This window comes from Panicum virgatum, chromosome 1K (genome assembly GCF_016808335.1).
Source record: "Panicum virgatum strain AP13 chromosome 1K, P.virgatum_v5, whole genome shotgun sequence".
In the NCBI taxonomy this organism is placed as follows: domain Eukaryota; kingdom Viridiplantae; phylum Streptophyta; class Magnoliopsida; order Poales; family Poaceae; genus Panicum; species Panicum virgatum.
In genome coordinates this window covers 30450117-30472572 of record NC_053136.1, presented here as the reverse complement: position 1 = coordinate 30472572, position 22456 = coordinate 30450117, and the positions used below count along the sequence as shown (strand labels likewise).

At 43.6% G+C, this 22456-nt stretch overlaps 1 protein-coding gene across 6 annotated transcripts; it reads right to left on the bottom strand.

Moving 5' to 3' along the window:
• Window positions 1-9814: 9814 nt before the first annotated feature.
• LOC120702359 (probable magnesium transporter NIPA2) lies at window positions 9815-15648 on the bottom strand. Of its 6 annotated transcripts, none has more exons than XM_039986126.1 (10): window positions 14796-15010; window positions 13809-13968; window positions 13467-13634; window positions 13197-13253; window positions 12160-12250; window positions 11926-12086; window positions 11700-11827; window positions 11474-11611; window positions 10767-10859; window positions 9815-10266 (listed from the first exon to the last, which is right to left on the bottom strand). In XM_039986126.1, exons 3-10 carry the CDS (start codon window positions 13591-13593, stop codon window positions 10087-10089), a joined length of 975 nt encoding a protein of 324 aa, XP_039842060.1. In that variant the 5' UTR covers window positions 13594-13634; window positions 13809-13968; window positions 14796-15010; the 3' UTR covers window positions 9815-10086. The 6 variants fall into 6 exon arrangements, with proteins under 6 accessions (XP_039842060.1, XP_039842097.1, XP_039842076.1 ...); XM_039986142.1 differs by lacking the exon at window positions 14796-15010 and adding an exon at window positions 15501-15648 and having other exon boundaries at window positions 9840-10266; XM_039986135.1 differs by lacking the exon at window positions 14796-15010 and adding an exon at window positions 15030-15374 and having other exon boundaries at window positions 9840-10266.
• Window positions 15649-22456: the final 6808 nt, after the last annotated feature.

Sequence of the window (22456 nt, the reverse complement as noted above, 5' to 3'; positions counted from 1 at the left end):
GTTTCTCAGCCGATGGCTCCTCAGTCTGATCCATCGGTTACTCAGTCGATGGGTTCTCAGCAAGGTGCATCGGCAGCACAGCGGAATGCTTGGAGTGCATGGAGTCCGCAGATGGCTGCACAGGCCAATGCATCGGTGCCACCGCCGATGACCCCATAGCAGCGTCTAACAATCCTGCTCCAACCCAAGTTTCCTTCTGAAATTCTGATTTCATAATCTCCTCATCAAGGTGGGATTAATTGGGTTTTCCAAGACCAGGCGACTGGAGTACTGCGGTATGTCAACGTGCCATACATGGATTCTACTGGTCAGTAGTCAACTAGTCCATCGGCTCAATAGACGGCGGCCACGTCTGCGCTGGCAATGACTCAGCAGTCACCCAATCGGGTGGCTCAACAAACACATCAGATGCCATCGGCGGGATGGCCGATGACCCCTATGTCACCACAACCTGTAATGATGATGAATACAGCGAACATGGTTTCTCCTCAGCAGATACCAGTAGTTGATCAGCAGGTTGACTGGAGTTCTAAGACAGCTGAAGTAATGAGGGAACAGTTTGGATTAAGATCAAAGCAGCAGTCTGTTATGTACAAGACTCCCTATCCTTCGGCTTATAATCAGATTCCTCTCCCACACAAATACAAGATGCCTGATTTCACCAAGTTTTCAAGGCAGGGAGAAGTTTCTACAATGGAACATGTTAATAGATTCCTTTTGCGGTTGGGAGAAGCAGCCAATCAAGACGTACTCAGAGTTTGGTTGTTCTCCTTATCTTTATCTAGATCGGCCTTTGCGTGGTTTACTATTTTGCCAGCAAACTCCATATTGTATTGGGCCGATCTGGAAAGGCAATTCCATCAGTTCTTCTTCTCTGGAATTACCGAGTTAAAGTTGAACGATTTGACTAGCTTGAGGCAGAGGAATGATGAATCGGTTGCTGTTTTCATTCAAAAGTTTAGAGATGTCAAAAACCAATGCTACAGTTTGGTACTGTCTGATCAGCAATTGGCCAATGCTATCTTTAATGGACTCTTGCCACAGATCAAGGACAAGTATGCATCGCAAGAGTTTGAGAGCATCAGCCAGATCGCAAGTCGGATGACAGGAGAGACTCGATCATACGAGTCTAGAAAGCCTTTTTAGAATAAAGTGAACTTCTTAGAATATCCTGCTGATCATGATTCTGGTGAAGAGCAAGAAACGGTCGCATCGGCTGAGTGGATTCAGAACAACCAGAAGCCGGTGACGTGTCCATTCGGGAAAAAGAAACCCGAGTCGTACGGGTTTGACATCACTAAAGCCGACAAGATTTTTGACTTATTATTGTCGGAAGGATTGATCAAGTTAAAGCCATATCACAGGATCCCGTCAGAAGAGGAGCTCAAGAATATGAAGTACCGCAAGTGGCACAATGCCACGTCGCATGATACAAATGAGTGCAAAGTCTTCCGACAGCAGATTCAATTGGCTTTTGATCAAGGAAAGCTGAAATTTGAGGTGCCAAAGAGGACGATGAAGATCGATCAGCATCCGTTTGCTACTAACATGGTGGACATGGCCAAAGACACGAGTCTTCCTCAAGCTAAGATCCTGACATCATCATCGGCCAAAAAGTCTGAAGCTGTTGATCCCAAAGTGCAGATAGCGGCCGATGAAGTCAAAGGAAAAAGGTCCACAAGAAGATGCCGAACGTTCTTCCGCGCCACGAAGGCGTGTCACGTCTCAAATGCTGTTAAACAAATTCCAGCGTGATCGTGAAAGACAATAGCGCAGAGAAGAAGAGGCACGTCGTGAAAAAAAACATTAGAGGTGTCCTTTCTTTATTTACTACTGGAAAGAATGGTTGACATTGCCATCGGCATATGATTGTCCCGAATGCAATGGTCAAGGCAGCCGGTCATATAAAAAGCCACGTCAAGATGATGAGCCTTACAGATGTGAGCGTACTCCTGTGCATGATCGGCTAGGAAAAAATGCATCGGTGCATAATCGACTGGGGGGCAGGACCATGCTACGTGATCCTGCTGGGAAAAAAGTGCCCGTGCATGATCGGCTAGTGCAAATGGCCGATGACAGAGTGCAAGATGATCAGCCGATGCGAAGAGATCCAGAACGTGAGCCGTATTTAGATCGCACCAGTCAACCTCAATGGTGTCCAGAAGGTTTGAGCAGATCACAAAAGAGGCGCGTTCAGAGGCTACGTCAACTGGAGGTTATAGAAAAAGAACAAGAACAGACTCTGAGTAAGAAAGGAGTCAAGACACAAGTTTGGCATGCTAAACCGAAAGCTGATGATGATCAAGATTCTGGATCATCGGCTGCGCCGATTTACATGGTTTTTATAATACCAAAGGAATTCATGGCGCCAGATGACGGAGATCAAGTGCCAGAATTGGAAGAAGCCATGACACAGTTGAATTTGGAGCCATTACCGGCAACGTTTGAAAAACCAGAGGATGATAAAAGGCAACATCTTAAGGCATTGTTCTTGAAGGGGTTTGTGGATGGCAAACCAGTCACGAAGATGCTTGTTGATGGAGGTGCAGCTGTGAACATAATGCCCTATGTGATGTTACGCATATTGGGAAAAAGTCAGGATGATTTGACAAAGACTGATATGATGCTCAAAGATTTTGAAGGGGTCGTATCTCCTGCATTGGGAGCATTATGCGTTGATCTAACAATTGGCAGTAAGACTCTTCCTACCACTTTCTTCGTTATTAATGGCAAAGGTTCCTACAGTTTACTCCTGGGTCGAGATTGGATTCATGCCAATTGTTGCATTCCATCTACTATGCATCAATGTTTGATTCAATGGATTGATGATGCTGTCGAAATAGTATCTATCGATTTGTCGTTCAGTGTAGCATCGGCAGAGGCTCAAATAGTAAATTATGACCGTATGAATTACCTTTCTGGTCAAGCGTGGGAGAAGGATTTCTTTCGAGTGTCTGATTATGAAGCTGCGTCGATGCAAGTTGGGAATTCTTCAGATGAGTCTTGATCGATGAGGAACATGGCCGGTTATGATATCGGCCAGATTGTTAGTTGTAGCCAATACTAAAGAGTATTGCCTTTAGTGCAAAAATTGTGTAAAGCCGATTGTAATTTGGATACATTGGTTGTAACATGGCCGACGCGATATGAGTCGCCCTCAGAGCAATAAAATATAAAGAAAACATATTTATGAAGTTTGGTCAGACTGTTTGCAACTTCTGAAGGTTACAGTACATAACATTAGAAGAAGTTTTTACAGTAATCCTAGAGCCTCTTGGATTATTTTTATCGCGCGCAGGCGAATCTGATCAACCTCTTGAATTACTGATTATCATTCTCCGATGAGCCAGGAATCGGCCGCGGACTCTAATGGAGCTGGTATGCTTGGGGAACATGCTTTTGTTTTTCTCCTTCGAGTCTGGTGATGGCCGATGGGATCTGTGAGAGGTCATGATCTGCGGTATCTATTGCCTGGTTTACTTTGTTAAGCTCTTGCAGAAGACGGTGGCACTTGGCTTCCAGTTCAACTTTGTTTCTTCAGATGGCAGCCTGAGTATCATTCAGAGACTTGATTTCGTCACAGGCTGACTCCACAAGGGCCTTTGATTTGTCTCTTTGGCTGGTGATCTCCTCTTGCTGAAGGCGCTCGGCGAGTTGTTTCTGAGCCCTAAGAACTTGCACTCGATGGCTCTCAATGAAGGCTGCAGGAGTTAATGCTTCTTCAATTGATTCTGGAAGCTTGCCTTCCAGATCTTATAGAATGGCACGAATCGGCTTGGCATTTTTGACCAGTTGGCCGATGCCTTGATGCAGGAATTGAAGTGTTTCTTGAAGCTTGGCTTTGATATCATCAGACAATGCTACTGATTCGGCCGATGCTTCTTCTTCTTCTTCTTCTTCTTCTTCTTCTTCTTGAGAAGTAGCTCCGATCTAGAAGGTGAACATGCTGTTGTCTGGGGAATCCTGTGCCTGAGGAAGATAACATGGAATCAGGATAGCTGATGAAATTAGTGAATGTTATGAATCGGCTAAGAAGAAAGATGCTTACTTGCTTCAGGTTTATTTCATCGAAGTTGGAGCCAACAGGAGCAAGGGGCAATAATGAAGAGGCCGAGATCATGACAACTGATGTGTTTGGCTGATCAGACGATCCAATTAGTTCTTGATCGGCAAGCTGAAAAGTGATTGTTAGAAATTTGCAGGATATGTTTGTAAATAAGTTCTGAAATTCTATCTGGATTAACGGAGAGTTTGTCTTGGATTTTCTGGGAGCTGAAGGTGAGTGTTGCACCTGATAGAATCAAAGAAGAAGAGATGTCAGATTCAGGGTCATGAAAGGATTTAAGCATCTGCTAAATAAATCAATACCCTGTCTGGGGTGTTAGTGCTGCTGTTGAAGACTGACCTGGGGACTTCTTCTTGCGAGTTGTTACCTTGGTGTTAGATAACTTGTGTTTTTTCCCAGTGGCTACATCTGTGAGGGATGGAGCGCCATGGCCGATATTGGGTTTATCGGCTGGCAGAGCATAATTGATTGGTTGGCCACTTCTGCTAACTATTGGAGGGTCACGATTGTCATCCTGCAAAAAGTAATGATTAGAAGATGTAGACAAAGAATATCGTGAGATGTCATAAAGATTGATTTGGTTTGTACCTCATTCTCGGCCGCTTGGTAGCTATTGTTCAGAGCCGTACAATATAGGTTGACAGATTTGCAGAAGAGGTGCTCTTGCCATTCTGACCACCATTGGGTAAAAGGGATAGTAGTGAAAGGTGCAATTTTCCAATTGGCTAAGAGTGTCATATCAATGTTGGGTTCCAAGTCCTTCAGCCAATCGTAGGAGAGAGCATTGCTGATGGCTCCTCTGAATTGGACTTTCCCTGCAAAGAAGGGAAGAGGTGGCACTTGGCCAAGTCCCAATTGCCTGGCTACTGTTGATGGATTGTAGAATTCAAAAGTGGATACCTCTTTGCCAGATGTGAAATTGGCTGGCAGGCTTCTTGGAGAGATTATTTCCCTCATGCTTTTTGTAGCATCTTCATCAGTCTTCCAAGAATCAAGTTGGAATTTGAAGGGGTTCTCATAATTGGTATTCTCATCATGATATACAAACCAAATGGTGGAATTTTCAGCAAATCCATGATAGAAGCATTTGAAGAAATCAGTGATGCCTAGGGTCTTGGGGTCATTAGCAATCATTATGGCCGCTTCACCAAATGATGTGCATCAGCGAGTGACTATTTCTTCTTCTTCAGAATATGCTTCTGATGGAAATTTCCTCTCTGCCAGATCGACTGCCATAGTTTTGTGCATGTACATGTGCAGCCATAACTGAATGAACCACCAGGGGCCTCCAAGATTGGCGATCGGCTGATCATTTCTGAGTCGAACCGATACTTGATGAAGTAAGTGGTAAACTGATCCCAAGATATGTTTACCAAGAGGAACTAGGTTTCCTCTGGCCAAAGTTTTAGCTAGCTTGAGATTGTTATTTGTCGGGCCGATAGCTTTGCCACAGAAGATGAACTTTTCAAGCCACATGTTGAGGAAGGCAGTGTGCTCTCTAGTTGATACCGGTCCAGTCTTCGTGTTTTTGTTAATATATCCTTTCCACCCACCAATACTCTTTGTTTCAATCTTGAAAGAAGCTTTTTCAAGAAGGTGAAAAGGCCTATCGGAAGCTTGGATATTCAGACCAGTAAGCATCATGACATCCATCAGAGTAGGTGTCATTTGTCCATGGTTGAACATGAATGCATTAATGGCATCAGACCAAAAGAAAGAAGCCTATATGAGCATCAGCTTGTTTCTGATCATCTCGGATAGAGATAAGTTCAGGCACTGGCTGATATCGTATTGTTCCCAGTTGGTTCTCTAAACATTGGCTACTCTACGGAACCAGTTCCTCCATCCAGGGGTAACACTCGGCCAAAATCTGAAGGCCTGAGACCAACTAGATTCATGTTGGATGACTTGAGGGGGATTCTGCTGGTCTCTAGATTGATTATGTTGGTTGGATCTGGGTTGCCCATAGGACCTAAGCAGACCATGCTAGGTTGATTTTCCAGAGGAATGATTACATTGCTCCTAAGATTCTTGAGAAGAAAAGCGGAAATAAGGGATGCGAACCAGAAATCGGAGGAGGAATTGAAAGTAAAAGCGCAGATAGGGGGATGAATGTACCTCTGGGGTTTCGGAGATGGACACCATTGCTGGAGAGGATGATTCTTGAGCTCGAATCTTCAAACCCTAGGGGGGCACTTCAGTTGCGAAGATGGTGGCGGAGCCGGTGTGTTCTTGAACGAGAAGGGAGGCAAGGAGGCAAGGAAATGCTACAGGAAAAGTGCTGACGGAGAGGAAGGCGGAGATATCTGTAACCTTTGTTCGGAGGGCACAATGGAGATTTGATGCGCTGTCCGTTTGGGGGGACAGAGATCTATTCGAACGTTGGCAATCATGATTAGAGTTAATTTCGGAGTAATAGATATATTACTCTGAAACTGGGGGCATGTGTTGACACCGTTTTTTGACACGTGTCAAGGAAAATGGTATTGTGAAGGGAAGATTGCTGATTTGGAAGAAACCAAAACATGTACAGGGTCAGGGGCGGCCGATAGAGTTGCAGCCGATGGGCTAGAAGAATATTCTACGAAGATGCTGGTCCACACGTTTTGGTGATCGGCCGATGAGAGTTGTCGATGAATCAGGAGGAAGGAAGGAAACCCGAACTATACAAAAATTCTGATTATTCGGTTGTAATTTTTAGTATAGTTTAAATAAGGAAGTCTTTATATTTTAGGTCAAGTAATATATTTGCCATAATCGGTTAGGACTTGTTAGCGTAGACTATATATATCAATTGTACGAGACCGGAAAAAGTTGATACACATCCAATACAACAAACCCTTTACAATTTCCTTGCACTTTATTTTTTCGGCGACTTCGCCACTTTTCTTTTCGACGAGTTCTTTCAAGTTGATCAAGGACGTCTCACATTCGAGCGACTTGATTTGCTGGTGAATTTTCGTTTTACCGAGTATATTTGAGCTTTAACTACCGGGCGTATCGCTGTGGCTTCGTTCAAATTTATTCAAAAGTTATCGAGTTTATTTAGGCTTTGATCTCGGGCACATCGATGTTTTCTCGTCTAGATTTATTCATAATTTATCGATATCGGCTAGATTTGTAGGTTTTTCCTATGTTTTCAGCCATTATCATATCTATCTGCTTAGAAGCATATTAGATCGGCTTTAGAATTTATAATAACATCTCATTAATACAAAAGGCGGTTTAGATCTATTTCGAGCTACATCATCTAAATTACACATTCGTAGCTTAGATTTTGTTATATACGCGCGATCGGCTCCTACTAGCTGATTTTGTCATTTTCCGCGTCGGCCGATTCCGCTGACGCGTTTGTTTAGCCTGTACTCGTATTTAATATCTTTTTGTTGTTTTTTCTATCGGCAGATCCTACCGATACGCCTGTGTGAGAGATATTCGGAATCCCAGCAGATACGCTCTCGAATTTAACTTTTGTTTATCCCTTGTCAATTACAGGTCAAATTGACTGCACGCTTGGTTGACTTTCTGGAGCTTTGCGAACACTTGCCCTCGGATTCTAGTGTATTGATTTTTGCGTCAACAGCTATCAACATCGCATCCCTCTTGATAGTACGACATTATCTATACTCAAGATCAAATAATAAACACAATATCATCCTCCTGAGCTTGAATACTTTCATCATGCCGCTTTGCTTCAATATCACACTTTGACGGTTTGCAAACATTTTCTTTGCCTCTTTTTCTTGAGCATTATCCTTCTTGAGCTATGACTTGAGGTTTCTCATCATATATGATCAATAAACAACTTGACATCCTCAAGACACCTAAATCCATATGATTCAACAATGATTGATGCTTAGCAACTTGTGACTATTCATGGCCTCAGTTGGTCCATAAATGCTAGCACTAACTTGCTTCTTCACCTAGCATGGGTTCATCGGCGCCAAGCCCCTTGCTTGCCCTTCTCCCTCGCTTAGTACCTCGTAGCCAAATTCTTGCTAACACTTAACCATCTTGCCATCTTAAATCACACGTAACCTTGCACCACAATATGACTCATTAAATTCCTTTTTCTCAATAAATTGATCCATATATCCAACTTTGTGATCAAACAATCAAGAATCTTCACTTCTATTGAAACATTAAGGTCTTGCTCACATTTCTTCCTTCTTGATCAATATACCAATGCATTATCAATCTTTTACTCATTGAATTCTATTTGTTCAACAAATTAATCCCTATACCCATTTTGTGACCAAGCATCCAAGAATCTTCACTTATGTTGAAATATTAAGCTCTTGGTCACATTTCTTCCTTCTTGATCAATCTTTACTCATTCATATGAGCCATTCATCATTGAGACCAAATAATAGCCCTTGCAACATGTCTCTTTTGTCTTTTCAATTTGCTTGCCCTTTCTTCAATTTGAGATGTTGTAATTTTGGTACATCATTTCCAATGAGACCTATCCCAAACTTCATCAAACTTATTAGTTCTTTAATTGTGTTGTCATTCAATCATCAAAACCCACGAGGGGGCCTAGATGCACTTTCAGCCGCGCCACTACCCGCCGTCGGGGCCGCCTCCTCGCGCTGGCCGCGCCGCTGCCCGCCGCCGGCGAGGCCTCTGTGCACGGCGCACCCACTGCCTGCCGCCACCATGGCCCCCGCGCGCACGCCGCCACCCAATTCATCGCCTGTCGGATTCATTGCGCCGCCACTCAAATTGGTCCTCCACCGCTCAAATCGGTTGTGCTCTGAGCATGCAATCACCGCGAGGAGCAGATTCGCCGGACGCACAAGACGGAAGATACAGCATGGAACTAGAGCGAACTGGTCCGGTTGTTTTTTGCGGCGAGTTGGTTCCGAATATAGAGCGAGTATTCCCTAAGAGGAACCGCTCCGCTCCTACGCTCGTGAAGCAAACACGGCACCGAACGGCTCCACCCCGCGCCACTCCCGAACCAAACGCTACCTAAGTAGGAGAGCAACTCTATTTTGAAGCAAATACAGTCCACTTCTTATCATTTGGAGTCTCCAATAAGGAGTTATGACCAATTAAGTGGAGTCTGCACAGAAGCCAGTTAGCCACGCAAGGCTCCTCGGTATTTCATTTCATTGTGACCTTTGAGTTAGCATAACTTTTGAAAATTGAGGGTCTTCAAGAGAGAATGAGAGAACGGGAATGTGTGGAGGAACGGGGCGCTTCAAGAGAGAATGAGAGAGGATCCTCCGGGAGATGATGAGCATTAGGAATCAGTTTCCACTTCTTAGGCCATGAATCAACATGGGCCAACATTTCACGTTGTAGATAGGCTTGGGATCTCACTTTCCAATTCATGGTCCGGACAAACAGGCCACCCCAGGAAATTGATTCCAATTCAACCCATCCAAGCATCCAAACAGGCCTCAGGCTAATTTCGTTGTTTGCCAAGTACTCCCTCACAAGCAATTCGTTGTTTGCTGGGACATGGCAGGGTTGTGCAAAGATGGAGAAATTGGCCAGACTGGAGTGGTGGAAGAATTGAACAAGCTGCAACGACCACTGCGTATGACCTGCCAGGTTTTAGGAGCGTCAAGTGAGTATGAGAATGTTTTCGGAGGGCGTGCCTCATACTCACGGTGTACACTCATTCAACGATGCACAGGAAAATGAAAATTTTGCATTCTCTAAACAAAGGATCCACTTTGTTGCCAAAACCAGAGAGGAGAAACACAGAATCTGAGTGTCCACATTGTATATGCTCGGTACAAAAAAAAATGAAAACATGTGATGAACTATTGAGCAAAGGTTAACTATCAATTTACACAGTTTTTTTAATCCTATGCTGACATGATTTTGTGTTTTCCATACACTTCATAGGTGCAGAAAAAGTAAAACTTCATCAGTATGTCCTACTACTAGACAAAGTCTTAATCGTTCAATCAATGGCACCCCAATTCTTCAATCTTTCCTAATATATCTACAGCCCAAAACTCCACGAGAGTCTACAGATATCATGTTTAGTACATGTTATATTTTCAGCTAGAGCTGTCCATTGACCGTGGAGCACCTTCTCTAGCTTCTTCCAGGCAAACTTGGTCAGGCGGTGGTGGATTACCCATATCCCTAGTCTTGTGAAGTAGAAAGGTCCCTGCGACAATGGTCACAAATCCGCAAAGCTGTGTCGCAATCTGTGTTGCGGTCTGCGAGGCCCAGTCCTGGAATGGAAACCATGATGACGCAATATCAGTTTTTTTCCCCTAGGATTCACATTTCCATGGGAATACTGGATAATTTGCCATTTTAGATAAAACCTAGCAATGTAAGAAAAAAACACTACTTAATTGTCTAATTATTAAAAAAAAAACTGTTGGATTTTTTTCTCCTTTGAATACCAGAAAAATTGCAAATTTACAATTCTCCCTTTGTTTGCATGTTTCGCGATTGCAGAAAATGGAGCTTTTGAGTTGAGATATGTTCAAGCTCATAATTTGCAAGATAAAAGAGAAAAGCCGGCATCTTATTTAATGTATATTCCAAGCTACCCTTAAGACGCAAATCATTATATTTAGAGAAATAAACCACCTCATCAAACTAGTTATCCTGTATCAGTCAATAGTTTTACTATGACATCCAATTCCTTTGAGCAAGTATAGAAATAAAATATAATGGCCAATATACCATGCAAAAATTATGTGCAAGTGGACAATGAGATCACCTTGTACATGATCATGTTAGCAACAATAGTAAGAATGGTGAACATCACGTAGTATACAGGAGAAACCACAGCCGTGTTGAACGAGTCCAAAGCCTACAAAGTAACAAGAGGGTGAAAAGACACAATAAAGACTATGCAGAGGAGTTTAAACATAGATTTGTTTATGTATTTTGTTTCATCTTGGTTATTAACTTGAAATTCTGATTCTTCCATCTTGAAACATGAATTGTGTGCTATTTACGTCCTTGAGAAAAAAGTGTTATTTATGGTTGGATGACAATCTAGCAAGTTGAAATGATGCATATACCTATCAATGTCTCAAGGCATGACAACATACTCCCTCTGTCCCAGAATATAGCTACTTTAGTTTTTTTCCAAGTCAAACCTTTTAAACTTGACTATAGATGGTAAAAAATTAAAAGATTGACAATATAAAAATGATATTAATTTATTCGCAACGGAACCAACTATCTAACATGAACATTTTTTATTTGAAAGGAAATTTGTTTAAAGACATTATCGGTCAGAGATGAAAATGTTTGACTTTGACTAAGTTTAAAAGTTCTTTTATTTTGGGGTGGAGGTAGTATATAAAGTATGCAAACTCATGGCAAGCTCACATGACATTATTAAAAAGGAAAATTGTGCAAGAATTCCAAATAACCAATTTCTCAAGAATGTATCCATACACCGGAACACTTATATACCTTATTTAAGTAATTCAACTGCACCAAACAGCAAATAGTGACAACTACTATGAAGAACCATGTCTGAATGTAGATGAATTGATTTGAACCACTAAATGATAGCTTTAAAGCTATGGCAACTGCTTTTACACTGATAACCTGTCCCAATCATAGAGTTCTGTTAATAAAGATCAAGGATCGATTTTATTTAATAATTTAATCTGAAGGTGATGCACTTCTCATGTACCGTAAGAGATCCCATCAATGAACATATTGCTATATAAACAAGCATCAATCTGTGTCCTGAGCGTTCAACAACCCGGAATATCAAAAAAAGAACGCAGGCCACCGCCACGCATGAATAAACAATGAAACCTGCAAGTCAGAAATGATGTACACACGTCAATATGTAGTGTCCAGTAAAACAGCACAAGTACAGACAAGAAGAAGGGAAAGGGTGATCAGTTAGCTACCTGGCTGCGTCGCAAGATGCCATATTTCCTTCATTGAATCGATCTTTCTCTCCTTTGGGGCATGCAAAACTATACCGATTGAACCGACTACACATAGTATGCAACCAACAACACCGAACATGTGCAAATTCTCTTTCAGAACGAAGTGTGCGAGCACTGCACTGCATGAGCAAAACATTAAACAGGAATGCATCGGTAGGAGTAAAAAATTCATGAAGATGGACAGACTTCTACCTAAATATGATGCTTAGAGCTCCAAGAGGTGTAACAAGTACTGCAGGGGCAAATGCATATGCTGCAAAGTTGGCTACCTCACCCAGAATCACTGCAAGGTAAAAACAAAATGATTAGGGAGGGTGTAGCTCCGGATCCATCATTATATAATGTTGCTAGACATGTACATCTCAGAAATATTGTTTTATACTTCACTGGTTGTACAGTATAGCACTAGTGCCCTATTCTTCCAATGAAAAGAAATATAAAGGTAAATTGATGTCATGCTCTAGAAGTCTAAATTCTAAGTGATTCTTCATCAAATGATATAAACACTGCCTTTATTGCTCCAGATACTGCCAATGCAAGTAGGTAGACTCTTAACAAACATTTTGAATTTTTCCATCAGTCATGAAAGTACAAGTGCAGTGACAGGATTCCAACAAACAAGGTATGTTGAAACCAATGTTCAGCCTTTTTAAAACTAAGGAATGAGAGAATTCCGAAGAAGGTATCAAGTTACACATATGCATGCTCCGCTGATCATCCGAACAGCACAGACTCCCTAACTATACAGCACGGTATACTATTACTAGCGTGTATCTCATACTTGCATCGGCGAGTGATCTATAGACATTCTCCTACAATTAGAAAAAAGATACAGTACACTTGGATCCTCTGGCACTTAGGTTGAAGCCACATAACACTAGCAGCATGGAGTATTTCGCGGTGCTATTCTATTAGATGTAGTGTTAAAACACAATCCTAGAATCGCTGTTCCAATATTATACAGTAAATACAAATAAGCAGGTGGAGAATGATAAAATAATCAACTGTGATTTACTCAAGTTATGTGGCACAACTCAAGAAGCTATGAAGCCAGCCAGCTCAAAAGCAGATCAACCACATACAGAGTAACACCAGAACATAAAAAACTAGCAGAACTGCAATGAGGTACAAATAGCAGTACAAGTTTACTACAAGCAGCAACATATAAAAATATGACCATAGCTGTTAAATCCCTGCAAAGGCAAAGCATGATCATAATTGACACTTACTAGTTATCATTCCCAGCCACCATAACGGTTCATATAGATATGAGAAACCTCCAGACGCTGCAGTTCATTAGTGCAAGGGAAATCAGAAGCATCAAAGGGATATACATAAAAGGCAAAAACATAAATACGGAGTACATCATTAAGTATTAAGAGTTAAGAGTCATATTCATATGATGCTCAGCCTGAACAACAGTATGCACTACCAAGGGTTCCTGATTAAAAAGCTGTTATGATTCCTCAATAAAACAAAGCTGTTAGAAGAGGCACAACCTGCTCGCACCCCATTATCCCCTGCCTTCTTCAGCCCAACTTTCTTGATCACAAAGCTTGAACCAATGAATGCGCTAGATGACATGGCCAAAGTCAAGCCTCTCACATTGTCTAAAGACGCCACCATGTCTGGTGGAAATTTTCTGTCAAGAACCAAAAAACCGAAACCTACAATCCAAAGGATAAGAATAAATCAGAACATAAAAGAGAATAGAAACCATACATATAATAAATAATAACAAACCACTACTCATTGTTCCTTATAAATTGCATAGGACGGGAAAAATGATATATGATTATGACAAGCATTCATCTGAAGATGCCATAAATGAAATGACCAACCTTTGATTCCTTGCGGTTTCTTTTTTTTTGGGTCCAAATCCACTACAGAAAGCAACTGACCAGAATCACGATTAACTCTTTGAATGATACTTTTACTTCAAGTCCTTGTTAAAGACAATCCCAAACAGATAAAAAACTTCAGACCTACCCAACTCATAGCCTGCATGCAGGAAGCAAGAAAGCTCTTAGAGCAATAGCGTACACTTGCATAAAGAAAACTGATCGTGGATGTTACAACAAAAGGCCACAAAAACAGCAAAAAGGATTATTTAGCTGCTGAAATTACATAACCAAAAGTGAAGGAAAGAGTGAACTTTACAAAAATTGACTTTTCTGTTAAGACTAAGAAGAATAGTAACCAGGATGATACTGAACGGTAAGAGACCAAGGAAATAGTATTTGTTCACATTTTGTGGTTCTCTTTTTTTTTGTCGAAAAGCACATGAATTGAGCTTGTATCCTACTTAAGTGAATAAAATGAAGATCGAGAGGCATTACTTGAGTAGAAGACAAAACCTAAATTCTAATGCTTCAGCACCGAACTTACCGCACAGATCAAACTTAACTTTCAAGAGTTTCAGGTAAGAGATTTGATTTATTCAACTACATATGTGGTGCAAGTAAGATAGGTCTGGGTCATCAAAGAATTCAGGATACCAGTGAACACACATAAGGCATCATTCATCCTCGAGAAAGGAGGCTAAATCTGATACCAAAGAGAGCCAGAAAGAAGATAACAGTGTCCAAAAAACATGATACTTCCAATCTAACAAAGAAAATCCTCTGGGCAGTTCTGTAGAACATAAATAGGGAACAAAATTCAAAATTGTTTCTTAGAGCATAACTGAAGAGGTGAGTACAAAAATCGTAGCAAAAAAGTCTAGTACCCAATAAAAAATGAAAATCAAGACGAAGTTGAAGAAGAATGGTTCGATTCCCCCCGTTCCCCACAAGATGAACAGAGAGACATGTAGATAAGTTAGGTACCCGATTCACAACCCTGCAGGAAGCATTAATCTTTCCAGCACATTTTGGGTTTTGACCCGTGAGAGGAAAGGAAACTTTTGAACACGCACAGAAAAGTGATAAAAGCCTCGTATATACGCCAGGAAGCAGGAACCTATAGACTAGGAATGGGGAGAGGAGAAAAAGGCAAGTACGTATGGAACAGTGAACAGGAACGATAAATAGCAATAACTATCTACTAGAACAGCTTTTTACCTGGCCAGACACAAAATCATCCAAGGAGAACAAGAAAAAGGGATGAAGTGACAACAATTCAGTTGTTGTGACCGGGGGGCAAGGAACGGAACCAGAACGCGACCTCGGAGCGCCCGGACGTGGCTCGGCGAACAAACCCCGTGAGGCACGGGCGCAAACCGCGTGGAGCCAAACCGACGCGGCGAGAGCAGGGACGACGACAGCGAGAGAGACCCAATCTCGCGGCCCCAGAAAATCGAGGGGATTTTTCAGGAATTCCCGTCCCCCCGAAAAAAGAGGAGGAAAAACAAACAAACAAACAAAAAAAGGAGCCCCGCATGTTCGTGGGGACGCCGCCTACCCCAACGAGAGAGGAAAGGGAAAAGCGCCCGCGCCGGGACGCAATGGCGTGCCTGGCCGATCGGTGCGAGGCAGGCAGGCAGGCGATCGCATCGAGAGAGAGAAAGCAGAGGAAATAAAGGCGCCGGTTACCTTGCCTCCGTTGGGCGACCGGGCGGGGGACGGGAGGCCCGCGGCCTCCGCTGGCGGCGGCGAAGAGGCGGGCGCGGGCGGGGCGAACGCGGTGGGGGCGCCGCGGAGAACGTGACGGGCACCAGAAGGAGGAGAGGGGGAGGGCGGGGAGATTCGTGGGGAGGCAGGCAACGGCGTTTCGTTTTCTCTCGCGCTGCGATCTTTTGAGGGAGGGAGGAGGGGGTAACGGCTTTTGCGTAGTGGGCACACGTGGCGCGCCGGCACGGGCTGGGGGTTGGGGGGGGGGGGTGGAGTGTGAGTGTGATTGCGACAAGAAACAGGTGGCTGGCTGGATGGGCTGGATGGGCGGGCTTGCGCGACCAGTGGGTCAAACGATGAGACAATGAGCCTGCGCCCTGCTCGATAGCCTCTCTGAGCCTAGAAAGGATTTTATCATTATTGGGCCTGGCCATATTTTTTTAAAAAAAATTAGATGTGTTATCTAGGTCTCTAAACTCTTAAAATATATTTTTAGATCCTCAAACTTATCTAAGTATCTCATCTAGGTCACAAACTCTCGATATGCATATTGAAATCCCTGAACTTATCCTAAACTGTCATTCGGATCTCTAAACTCTTAAAACATATATTTTTTTTTATTTTCCAAACTTGTAATGATGAACGTGATGAGTTTGATCTGATGATAATGTATTCTAAGTGTTTAAGGATCCAAATGACACCTTCGAGCAAGTTTAGAAACAGAGGATGTATTTTTAGAGTTTAGAGACCTGGGTGATACATTAGGACAAGTCCGAGAGCCTAGAAATGCATTTTAAGAGTTTGAGAATTTAGATTGTCCTGTTGGAGATATGCATTTAAATCTACTAGATTTTAATTTGAGGCAAATTATATAGGGCAATGCTACTGCTATGTATTTCAGATAAACTGGTATAAAAATCCATCACACTTACAAATGGACGCTCCGTCCTTGACTCCTCGTGTAGATACGGCGCGCTGCAGAATGTAGTCAATCGGCCTTGAGCGGCCGTACAATTGCGCTGCCTAGAAACCAGCTCAGGACTTCTACTGCCCGTTTGTTTGACCTGGCTGCTCGTTGTATCTCAAGTCACCAGTCACGCGGTTCACCACGCGAAAACATAAGTGCATATGCATGTGCGTTGTGTACCATTCTTCACATTGTTGTATGTACAACTATAGAGGAGTGCTCTCCTATATAAGTTGACTTGTGAAAGGCTCTTGTTTAGTTTTGATAATTGAGTGACAACTTAGGTGGACTAATAAGTGTTTATGTCGAGATACACATGAGATTAGTCCACACAAAGACACTAGTATGAGCGACATGTGCCATGGAGGAGAAATAGCTAAGGGTTGATGCTATGCTCATATAGTGTGATGGAGGAGCTCATTGCATATGAGACATGACATGGAGTTATGTGACCAAAGTGGAGAAGATCAAGACAAGGCTTGGCTTGATGGAACGGTTGCAATGGAGAAGGGCAAGTCAAGGCTTTGAAGCGAGGGACCGCGAGGCGGTGAAGCTTGGGCAAGATTTAGCGCCGATGGACCGAGGCAACGTTGAAGAGCGAGCAATGTCAAAATCGATGGACCAAAGAGGTCATGTGATGATATGAAGTGGATCATATCATTCAAGAAAGATCAACCCAAGTGTTGACTCATGATGATGATGATCAAAAGGCTTGATGGAGTTTGGTGCTTGTGTGGCATCAATATTTGGGAAAATGAAATGGAATGCGCAAGGCAAAGGTATGACTTGTAGGGCATTTCATTTCACCGGTCAAAGGTTGTGTAGAGAAGTGCATGACCGGATTTAGGATAGATGGCCGTACTATCAAGAGGGGCAAACTTGTTTGCATATCGATCATCTAGTGCCACTTGAGCGATCTAACATTGCGATGTTGCTAGGATTGAGTGGCGTGGTGAGATCAAGTGAAAATCCTTTGAAAATATTTGTGAAATGCTAACACACATGCACATGGTGTTGTTCACGTGGTGTTGTTGGCACATTTGTAAAGGAGAAAGAGTTGGAGTTGATGTTTATCAACTTGGGGAAGCAAGAAAGGCTTTTCGATGTTCTTCGGAGATTAGGTTGGCTCTTGGAGTGAAATATTGCTTTGATCTATTATGTTTTGGATCAAATATTCAGTTGGGTTGTGTAGCCCTCTGAATAAGCTTTCCATAGAGTCTAAGATCACCAAATTTGGACATAGGAGTTAAGAGTTATGGCCGTTTTACCGAGATACATTTCTGCTAGAAATAGACCTGCGGACGGTCCGCTCCTAGGGGGAGGACGGTCTGCCGTTATCTCGGATGAGCTCAAACAGAACCGTTTTTGGCTCTGTTGGTGGTCCAAAATGAACTGCGGACTGTCCGGTCTATGGGGGCGGACGGTCCGCCTTTAAAAGCTGAAACGGGCGCAGAAACTTGGTAATTCTGTCTTGGGTGTCCAAATTGTACTGCGGACGGTCCAGTCCTTGGGGGCGGACAGTCCGCGTCCTACTGAAAATTTGGGGACAGAAACACTGCGGTTTCTGTGTGTGCTCACTTTTTGAACGGCGGACGGTCCGTCCCTGGGGAGCGGACAGTCCGCCGGTCACTTCCAGATTTAGTCAGAGACGTTTAAAAATCGGTTGGTTCGAAGTTTGGAACCGCAGACGGTCCGCCCCAGGGGTGCGGACAGTCTACCCGGGGCTGTAACGGTCGACTCTGACACATAATCATTGCAGTTCTAGTCGTTGGGTTTGAATGGCGGACGGTCCGGTCTCTGTGAGGCGGACAGTCCGCGAAAACTCTGTTTTCACGGGATTTGAGTGTAACGGCTAGTTTGGGGCCTCCCTCTATAAATAGAGGGTGTGACTGGCCATTTGAGGTTGTTGAGCACTTTGGGGACTTGGTGTCTTTGTGTGAGAGTGCTTGAGAGCCCTCTACTCACTCTAACTTGATAGTAATCATCCGATCGAGTGAGAGAGCGTTTTTAGTGCGATTGCTTTGAGAGATTGCATCGAGTGGCACTAGGTGATCGTGTTGCAAGCCGGTGTGCTTGTTACTCTTGGAGGTTGCCACTTCCTAGACGGCTTAGTGGCAAGAGGCTCCGTTGAAACCCGCAAGAAGATTGTGCGGTGCTCCAGAGAAGAGATTGTGAGTGGTATTGTGCTCACCCCGCGGGAGCCGCGAAGAGCAACTCTAGTTGAGCGAGACGTGAAGAGCAACAAGTGGTTCGGCCGAATCATGTGCTAGAGCTCGGTGTGAGCACTCCACGTGGGAGAGTGTGACTTGAGAGTCACTACTAGCAAGAGGATCGGCGGCAACCTTGGAGCTTGTCTTAACGGGGATTAGCTTGGTGGCAACCAAGTGAACCTCGGGATAAAAATCACCGTGTCAATTTTGTCTACTCTTCTCGGTGGTTTGCATTCTTCAAATCACAAGCCTTGTATTTACATTCATATATATCTTGTGCTTGTGTAGTTGCTCTCTAGTGATTAGTTAGTTTGTGTAGCTTGCTAATTATCTTCTTGCTTGTGTAGTTAGAAGTAGAGATCTTAGTGTAACTAGTTAGTTTGTGTAGTTTAATTAGTTGCTCTTGCTTAGATTGTGTAGCTAAGCAAGTTGAGCTCTTGGGTTTGAATTATGTATCCTTGTCCTTGAGCATCTAGTGAGTTTATGTTTGGTTTTGTGCTTTTGCTCATTAGAATTGTGTAGGAGCTCCCCTTGTTTGTGAAGTACTAGTGCTTAGGCTTGTGTGGCTTGGCATTAGAATTGTTAGGAGAGCTCTTGCTAGCTTGGCACTCCATTTGTTTTGTGTAGGATCTTTTTGGAGGTGCCTTAGAGTCATAGTTAGAGGGGTGAAGTCTTGGCTAAGCGAATAGTTTCAATTCCGCATAAGTTTCGATTAGCCGGCACAATTAGTTTTAGAAAGGACTATTCATCCCCCTCTAATCCGCTATCTCAACCCTACAACTTGCACCAACTAAAAACTAACAATACGAGACTATTCGATGTCATGCACGTTTGCTTTGGAATTTTTGAAATAGGCCTCTTCATAGGCCCATTTTCTAGCACGTCCATGTATTTTACTCTTTTTGAGTGACTCAGTCGATCGTTATCCGTCATATATTTCATCATTCATGTATATCTTTTTTTTCCAGTCATATATTTTGTATACATTTCTCTCACACTAATATAGTTTTTGAACTTATGCTCCTTTTGAATCTTGCTATGTTGGGTGTCGCCTCTGCTAACAATGTTCGCAAATGTTTTTCGCCACTTTCATTGTTCATGATGTCTTATTCACAATCACATCTTGCTATCTCGGAGGTACCTAAAATTTCGAACCCTAACCATAACCGTTCCTAAAACCCTTTTTCGAACCCTAACCCTAACCATTCCTAAAACCCTTGCCAGCCCTAGACAAGAAAACAAGAAAATGATGTTCACTTAGAGGCTAGACCCGAAGAATAGAAACCTTTGCTGGAAAAACACTCACCGCATACAGTTTTGGTGCCATTTTTTCTATAGTGAATCATTTGACAATGAGCAATAGTCAGACATCTAGCTATTACACGTCATAGATCCACGCACAATCATATCATGGCTCCAAATCCGTTGTACGCATAAGCCTCAACGCCCAGCTGCCATCCCTCTGTCTTTGCCCGCACACTCGCCTCTACACCTCTCTCTCTTCGCCCCGCCAACATCTCCATCTCCCTTGCTCTGAGACCCAAAGTCTTGCTCCCACATGCCCCCGCCATTGATGTACGGGAACCACATGCCGTGCCTCCCCTAAACCCTTAGCTCCCCCTGCTCGTCTGATCCAGCCCCTCATGGCTGCGACGCGGCACGCCGCCCCTCCACTAATGCCCGTTTGGTTCTCCTAGCGCTTATTTTAAGCTCCGCGCACATCAGATGTTTGTATGATAATTAGGAGTACTAAACATAAATTAATGACAAAACAAATAATACAACCCTAGACTTTTTCGCGATGCAAATCTATTAAGTCTAATTACTCCGCAACTAACCCATGTGATGCTACAGTAAATACGCGCTAATCATGGATTACTTAGGCTTAATAGATTCATCTCGTGAATAAGCCCATATTTATGCAGTTAGTTTTATAATTAACTTATGTTTAGCCTTTCTAATTGGCATCAAAACATTCGATGGGGCATGACTTAAGATATGTCCCAGTAAATCAAATATTTTTGCAGTCAACAAAAGCAGAAAAAAAGTTATTACTAATTGTAGAATATACAGTAATCAGATTGTAGTTCGAGATTTGGTTATCGGCTGATGTGCCCTCTTGTCATTTTTGCCCCCCACCTTTAATGTTAATCTGGGTCCTGCATCATCATCTAGGTTTTTGTTATCGTGTACTATTCATTTGTTGTGTTCATTTGAGGCAATAGCTTTTGTACAAACAGTTGGGGAGTAAGCGACAAGTAATTTTGTTTGCTTTCGGCTTATTATTATTTATTCTGACTTATTCTCTATCATAGAATAATATTGAATTAGCCGAAATCAGGTCGTTTGGGAACATGGATGTACATGTTACTTGTGAATATGGTTACAATTTTTTCAAGTGAATATACTAATTTCGCGACAAAAAAGGCATTGTCAAAACATTTTGCGACAAAGTATAATCAACTATGGATGTGCCTAATTAATTTTTTCCCAAACGCTTTTCCATGAACTATGCTTTGTTCTCTTTAGGCCGTGTTTAGATAGAACGCAAATTTTTTTTGCAACGGAATCTTGCTAATTTGAAGTACTAAATGAAGTCTATTTATAAAACTTTTTACACAGATGGGTTGTAAATCGTGACACGAATCTAATGATGCTAATTAATCAATGATTAATCCATAATTAGTAGATGGTTACTGTAGCATCACTGTTGCAAATCATGGATTAAGTAGGCTCATTAGATTCGTCTCGCGATTTACAGCCCATCCATGCAAAAAGTTTTGTAAATATACTTCATTTAGTACTCCATGCATGTGTCAAAATATTCGATGTGACGTTTTTTTTGTGTTTACGGGGTTTACAGTTAAAGATCCAAATAGGGTCTTAGTACTAGTCTTTTTTTTTGCCATTCTGAAAAGGGTTTTTTTGATTGGTGCCACTGCAATTTTCGAAGTTCTGAGATATGCCATTACAATTCACGTATTTTGAATCGTGCCATTACAGTTTTTTTCTTCTTTGAACCGTGCCATTTTATACGTCTTTAATGCTCTTGGACCCACTCGCAGACTCGTGTATTTTCGTATGGTCCAAAATACCCCTGCTACTTCTCTCCCTTCCCTCACAGACGTGTGGGGCCCACACGTCAGCTTCTCCTTCAACCTCACCTCCACCGCGCTGCTCACCTCCGCCCCCCATGCCGCCACCGTCTGCCTGATCCCCCACCGGGCGAGCTCTTCCCCCGCCGCCTCCGGCCTTGCCTGGCCCTCGCGCGGGCACGTTGCCACCGCGCCCTCCCCTCGCGCCTGCTGGAGGTGACGCCAGCTGCGAGGCGAGCGCGCGCACGCGGAGGAAGGGTGGCGCGGTTAGGCCAGCTGCGAGGGGAGAGCGCGCGGGCGGAGGAAGGGTGGCGCGGCGAGGGCAGCTGCGAGGCGAGCGCGGGCGGAAGACCGGTGGCCCGGCTCCTAGCTCGCGCGGGGTGCGGAAGGAGCAAGGATCCGCGGCGGCGCGGGCGGAGAGAGGGTGGCGGCGGCGTGCCAGCGCAAGGCCAGGCGAGGCAGCGGCGGTGGCGAGTCTGCGCGAGGGCGCGGCGGCGGCGTGCCGGTGTGAGGGCGCGGCGGCGGCAGGCCTGTGCGAGGGTCAGGCGAGCTCGCGGCGGCAGCGAGCCTGCGCGAGGGCGCGGCGGTGGCGTGCTGGCGCGAGGGCACGACGGTGTGAGGGCGCGGCGGCAGCGGGCCCGTGCGAGGTGGAGCAACGTTGTGGAG

Coding starts and splice junctions, on each gene's coding strand:
- LOC120702359 (XM_039986142.1), bottom strand. CDS start 13,593: ATGGTGGCGTCTTTAGACAATGTGAGAGGCTTGACTTTGGCCATGTCA. Junction 12,251..13,196: donor GTGGCTGGGAATGATAACTA/GTAAGTGTCAAT, acceptor TTTACCTTGCAG/TGATTCTGGGTGAGGTAGCC. Junction 11,612..11,699: donor CATTGATGGGATCTCTTACG/GTACATGAGAAG, acceptor TGATTGGGACAG/GTTATCAGTGTAAAAGCAGT.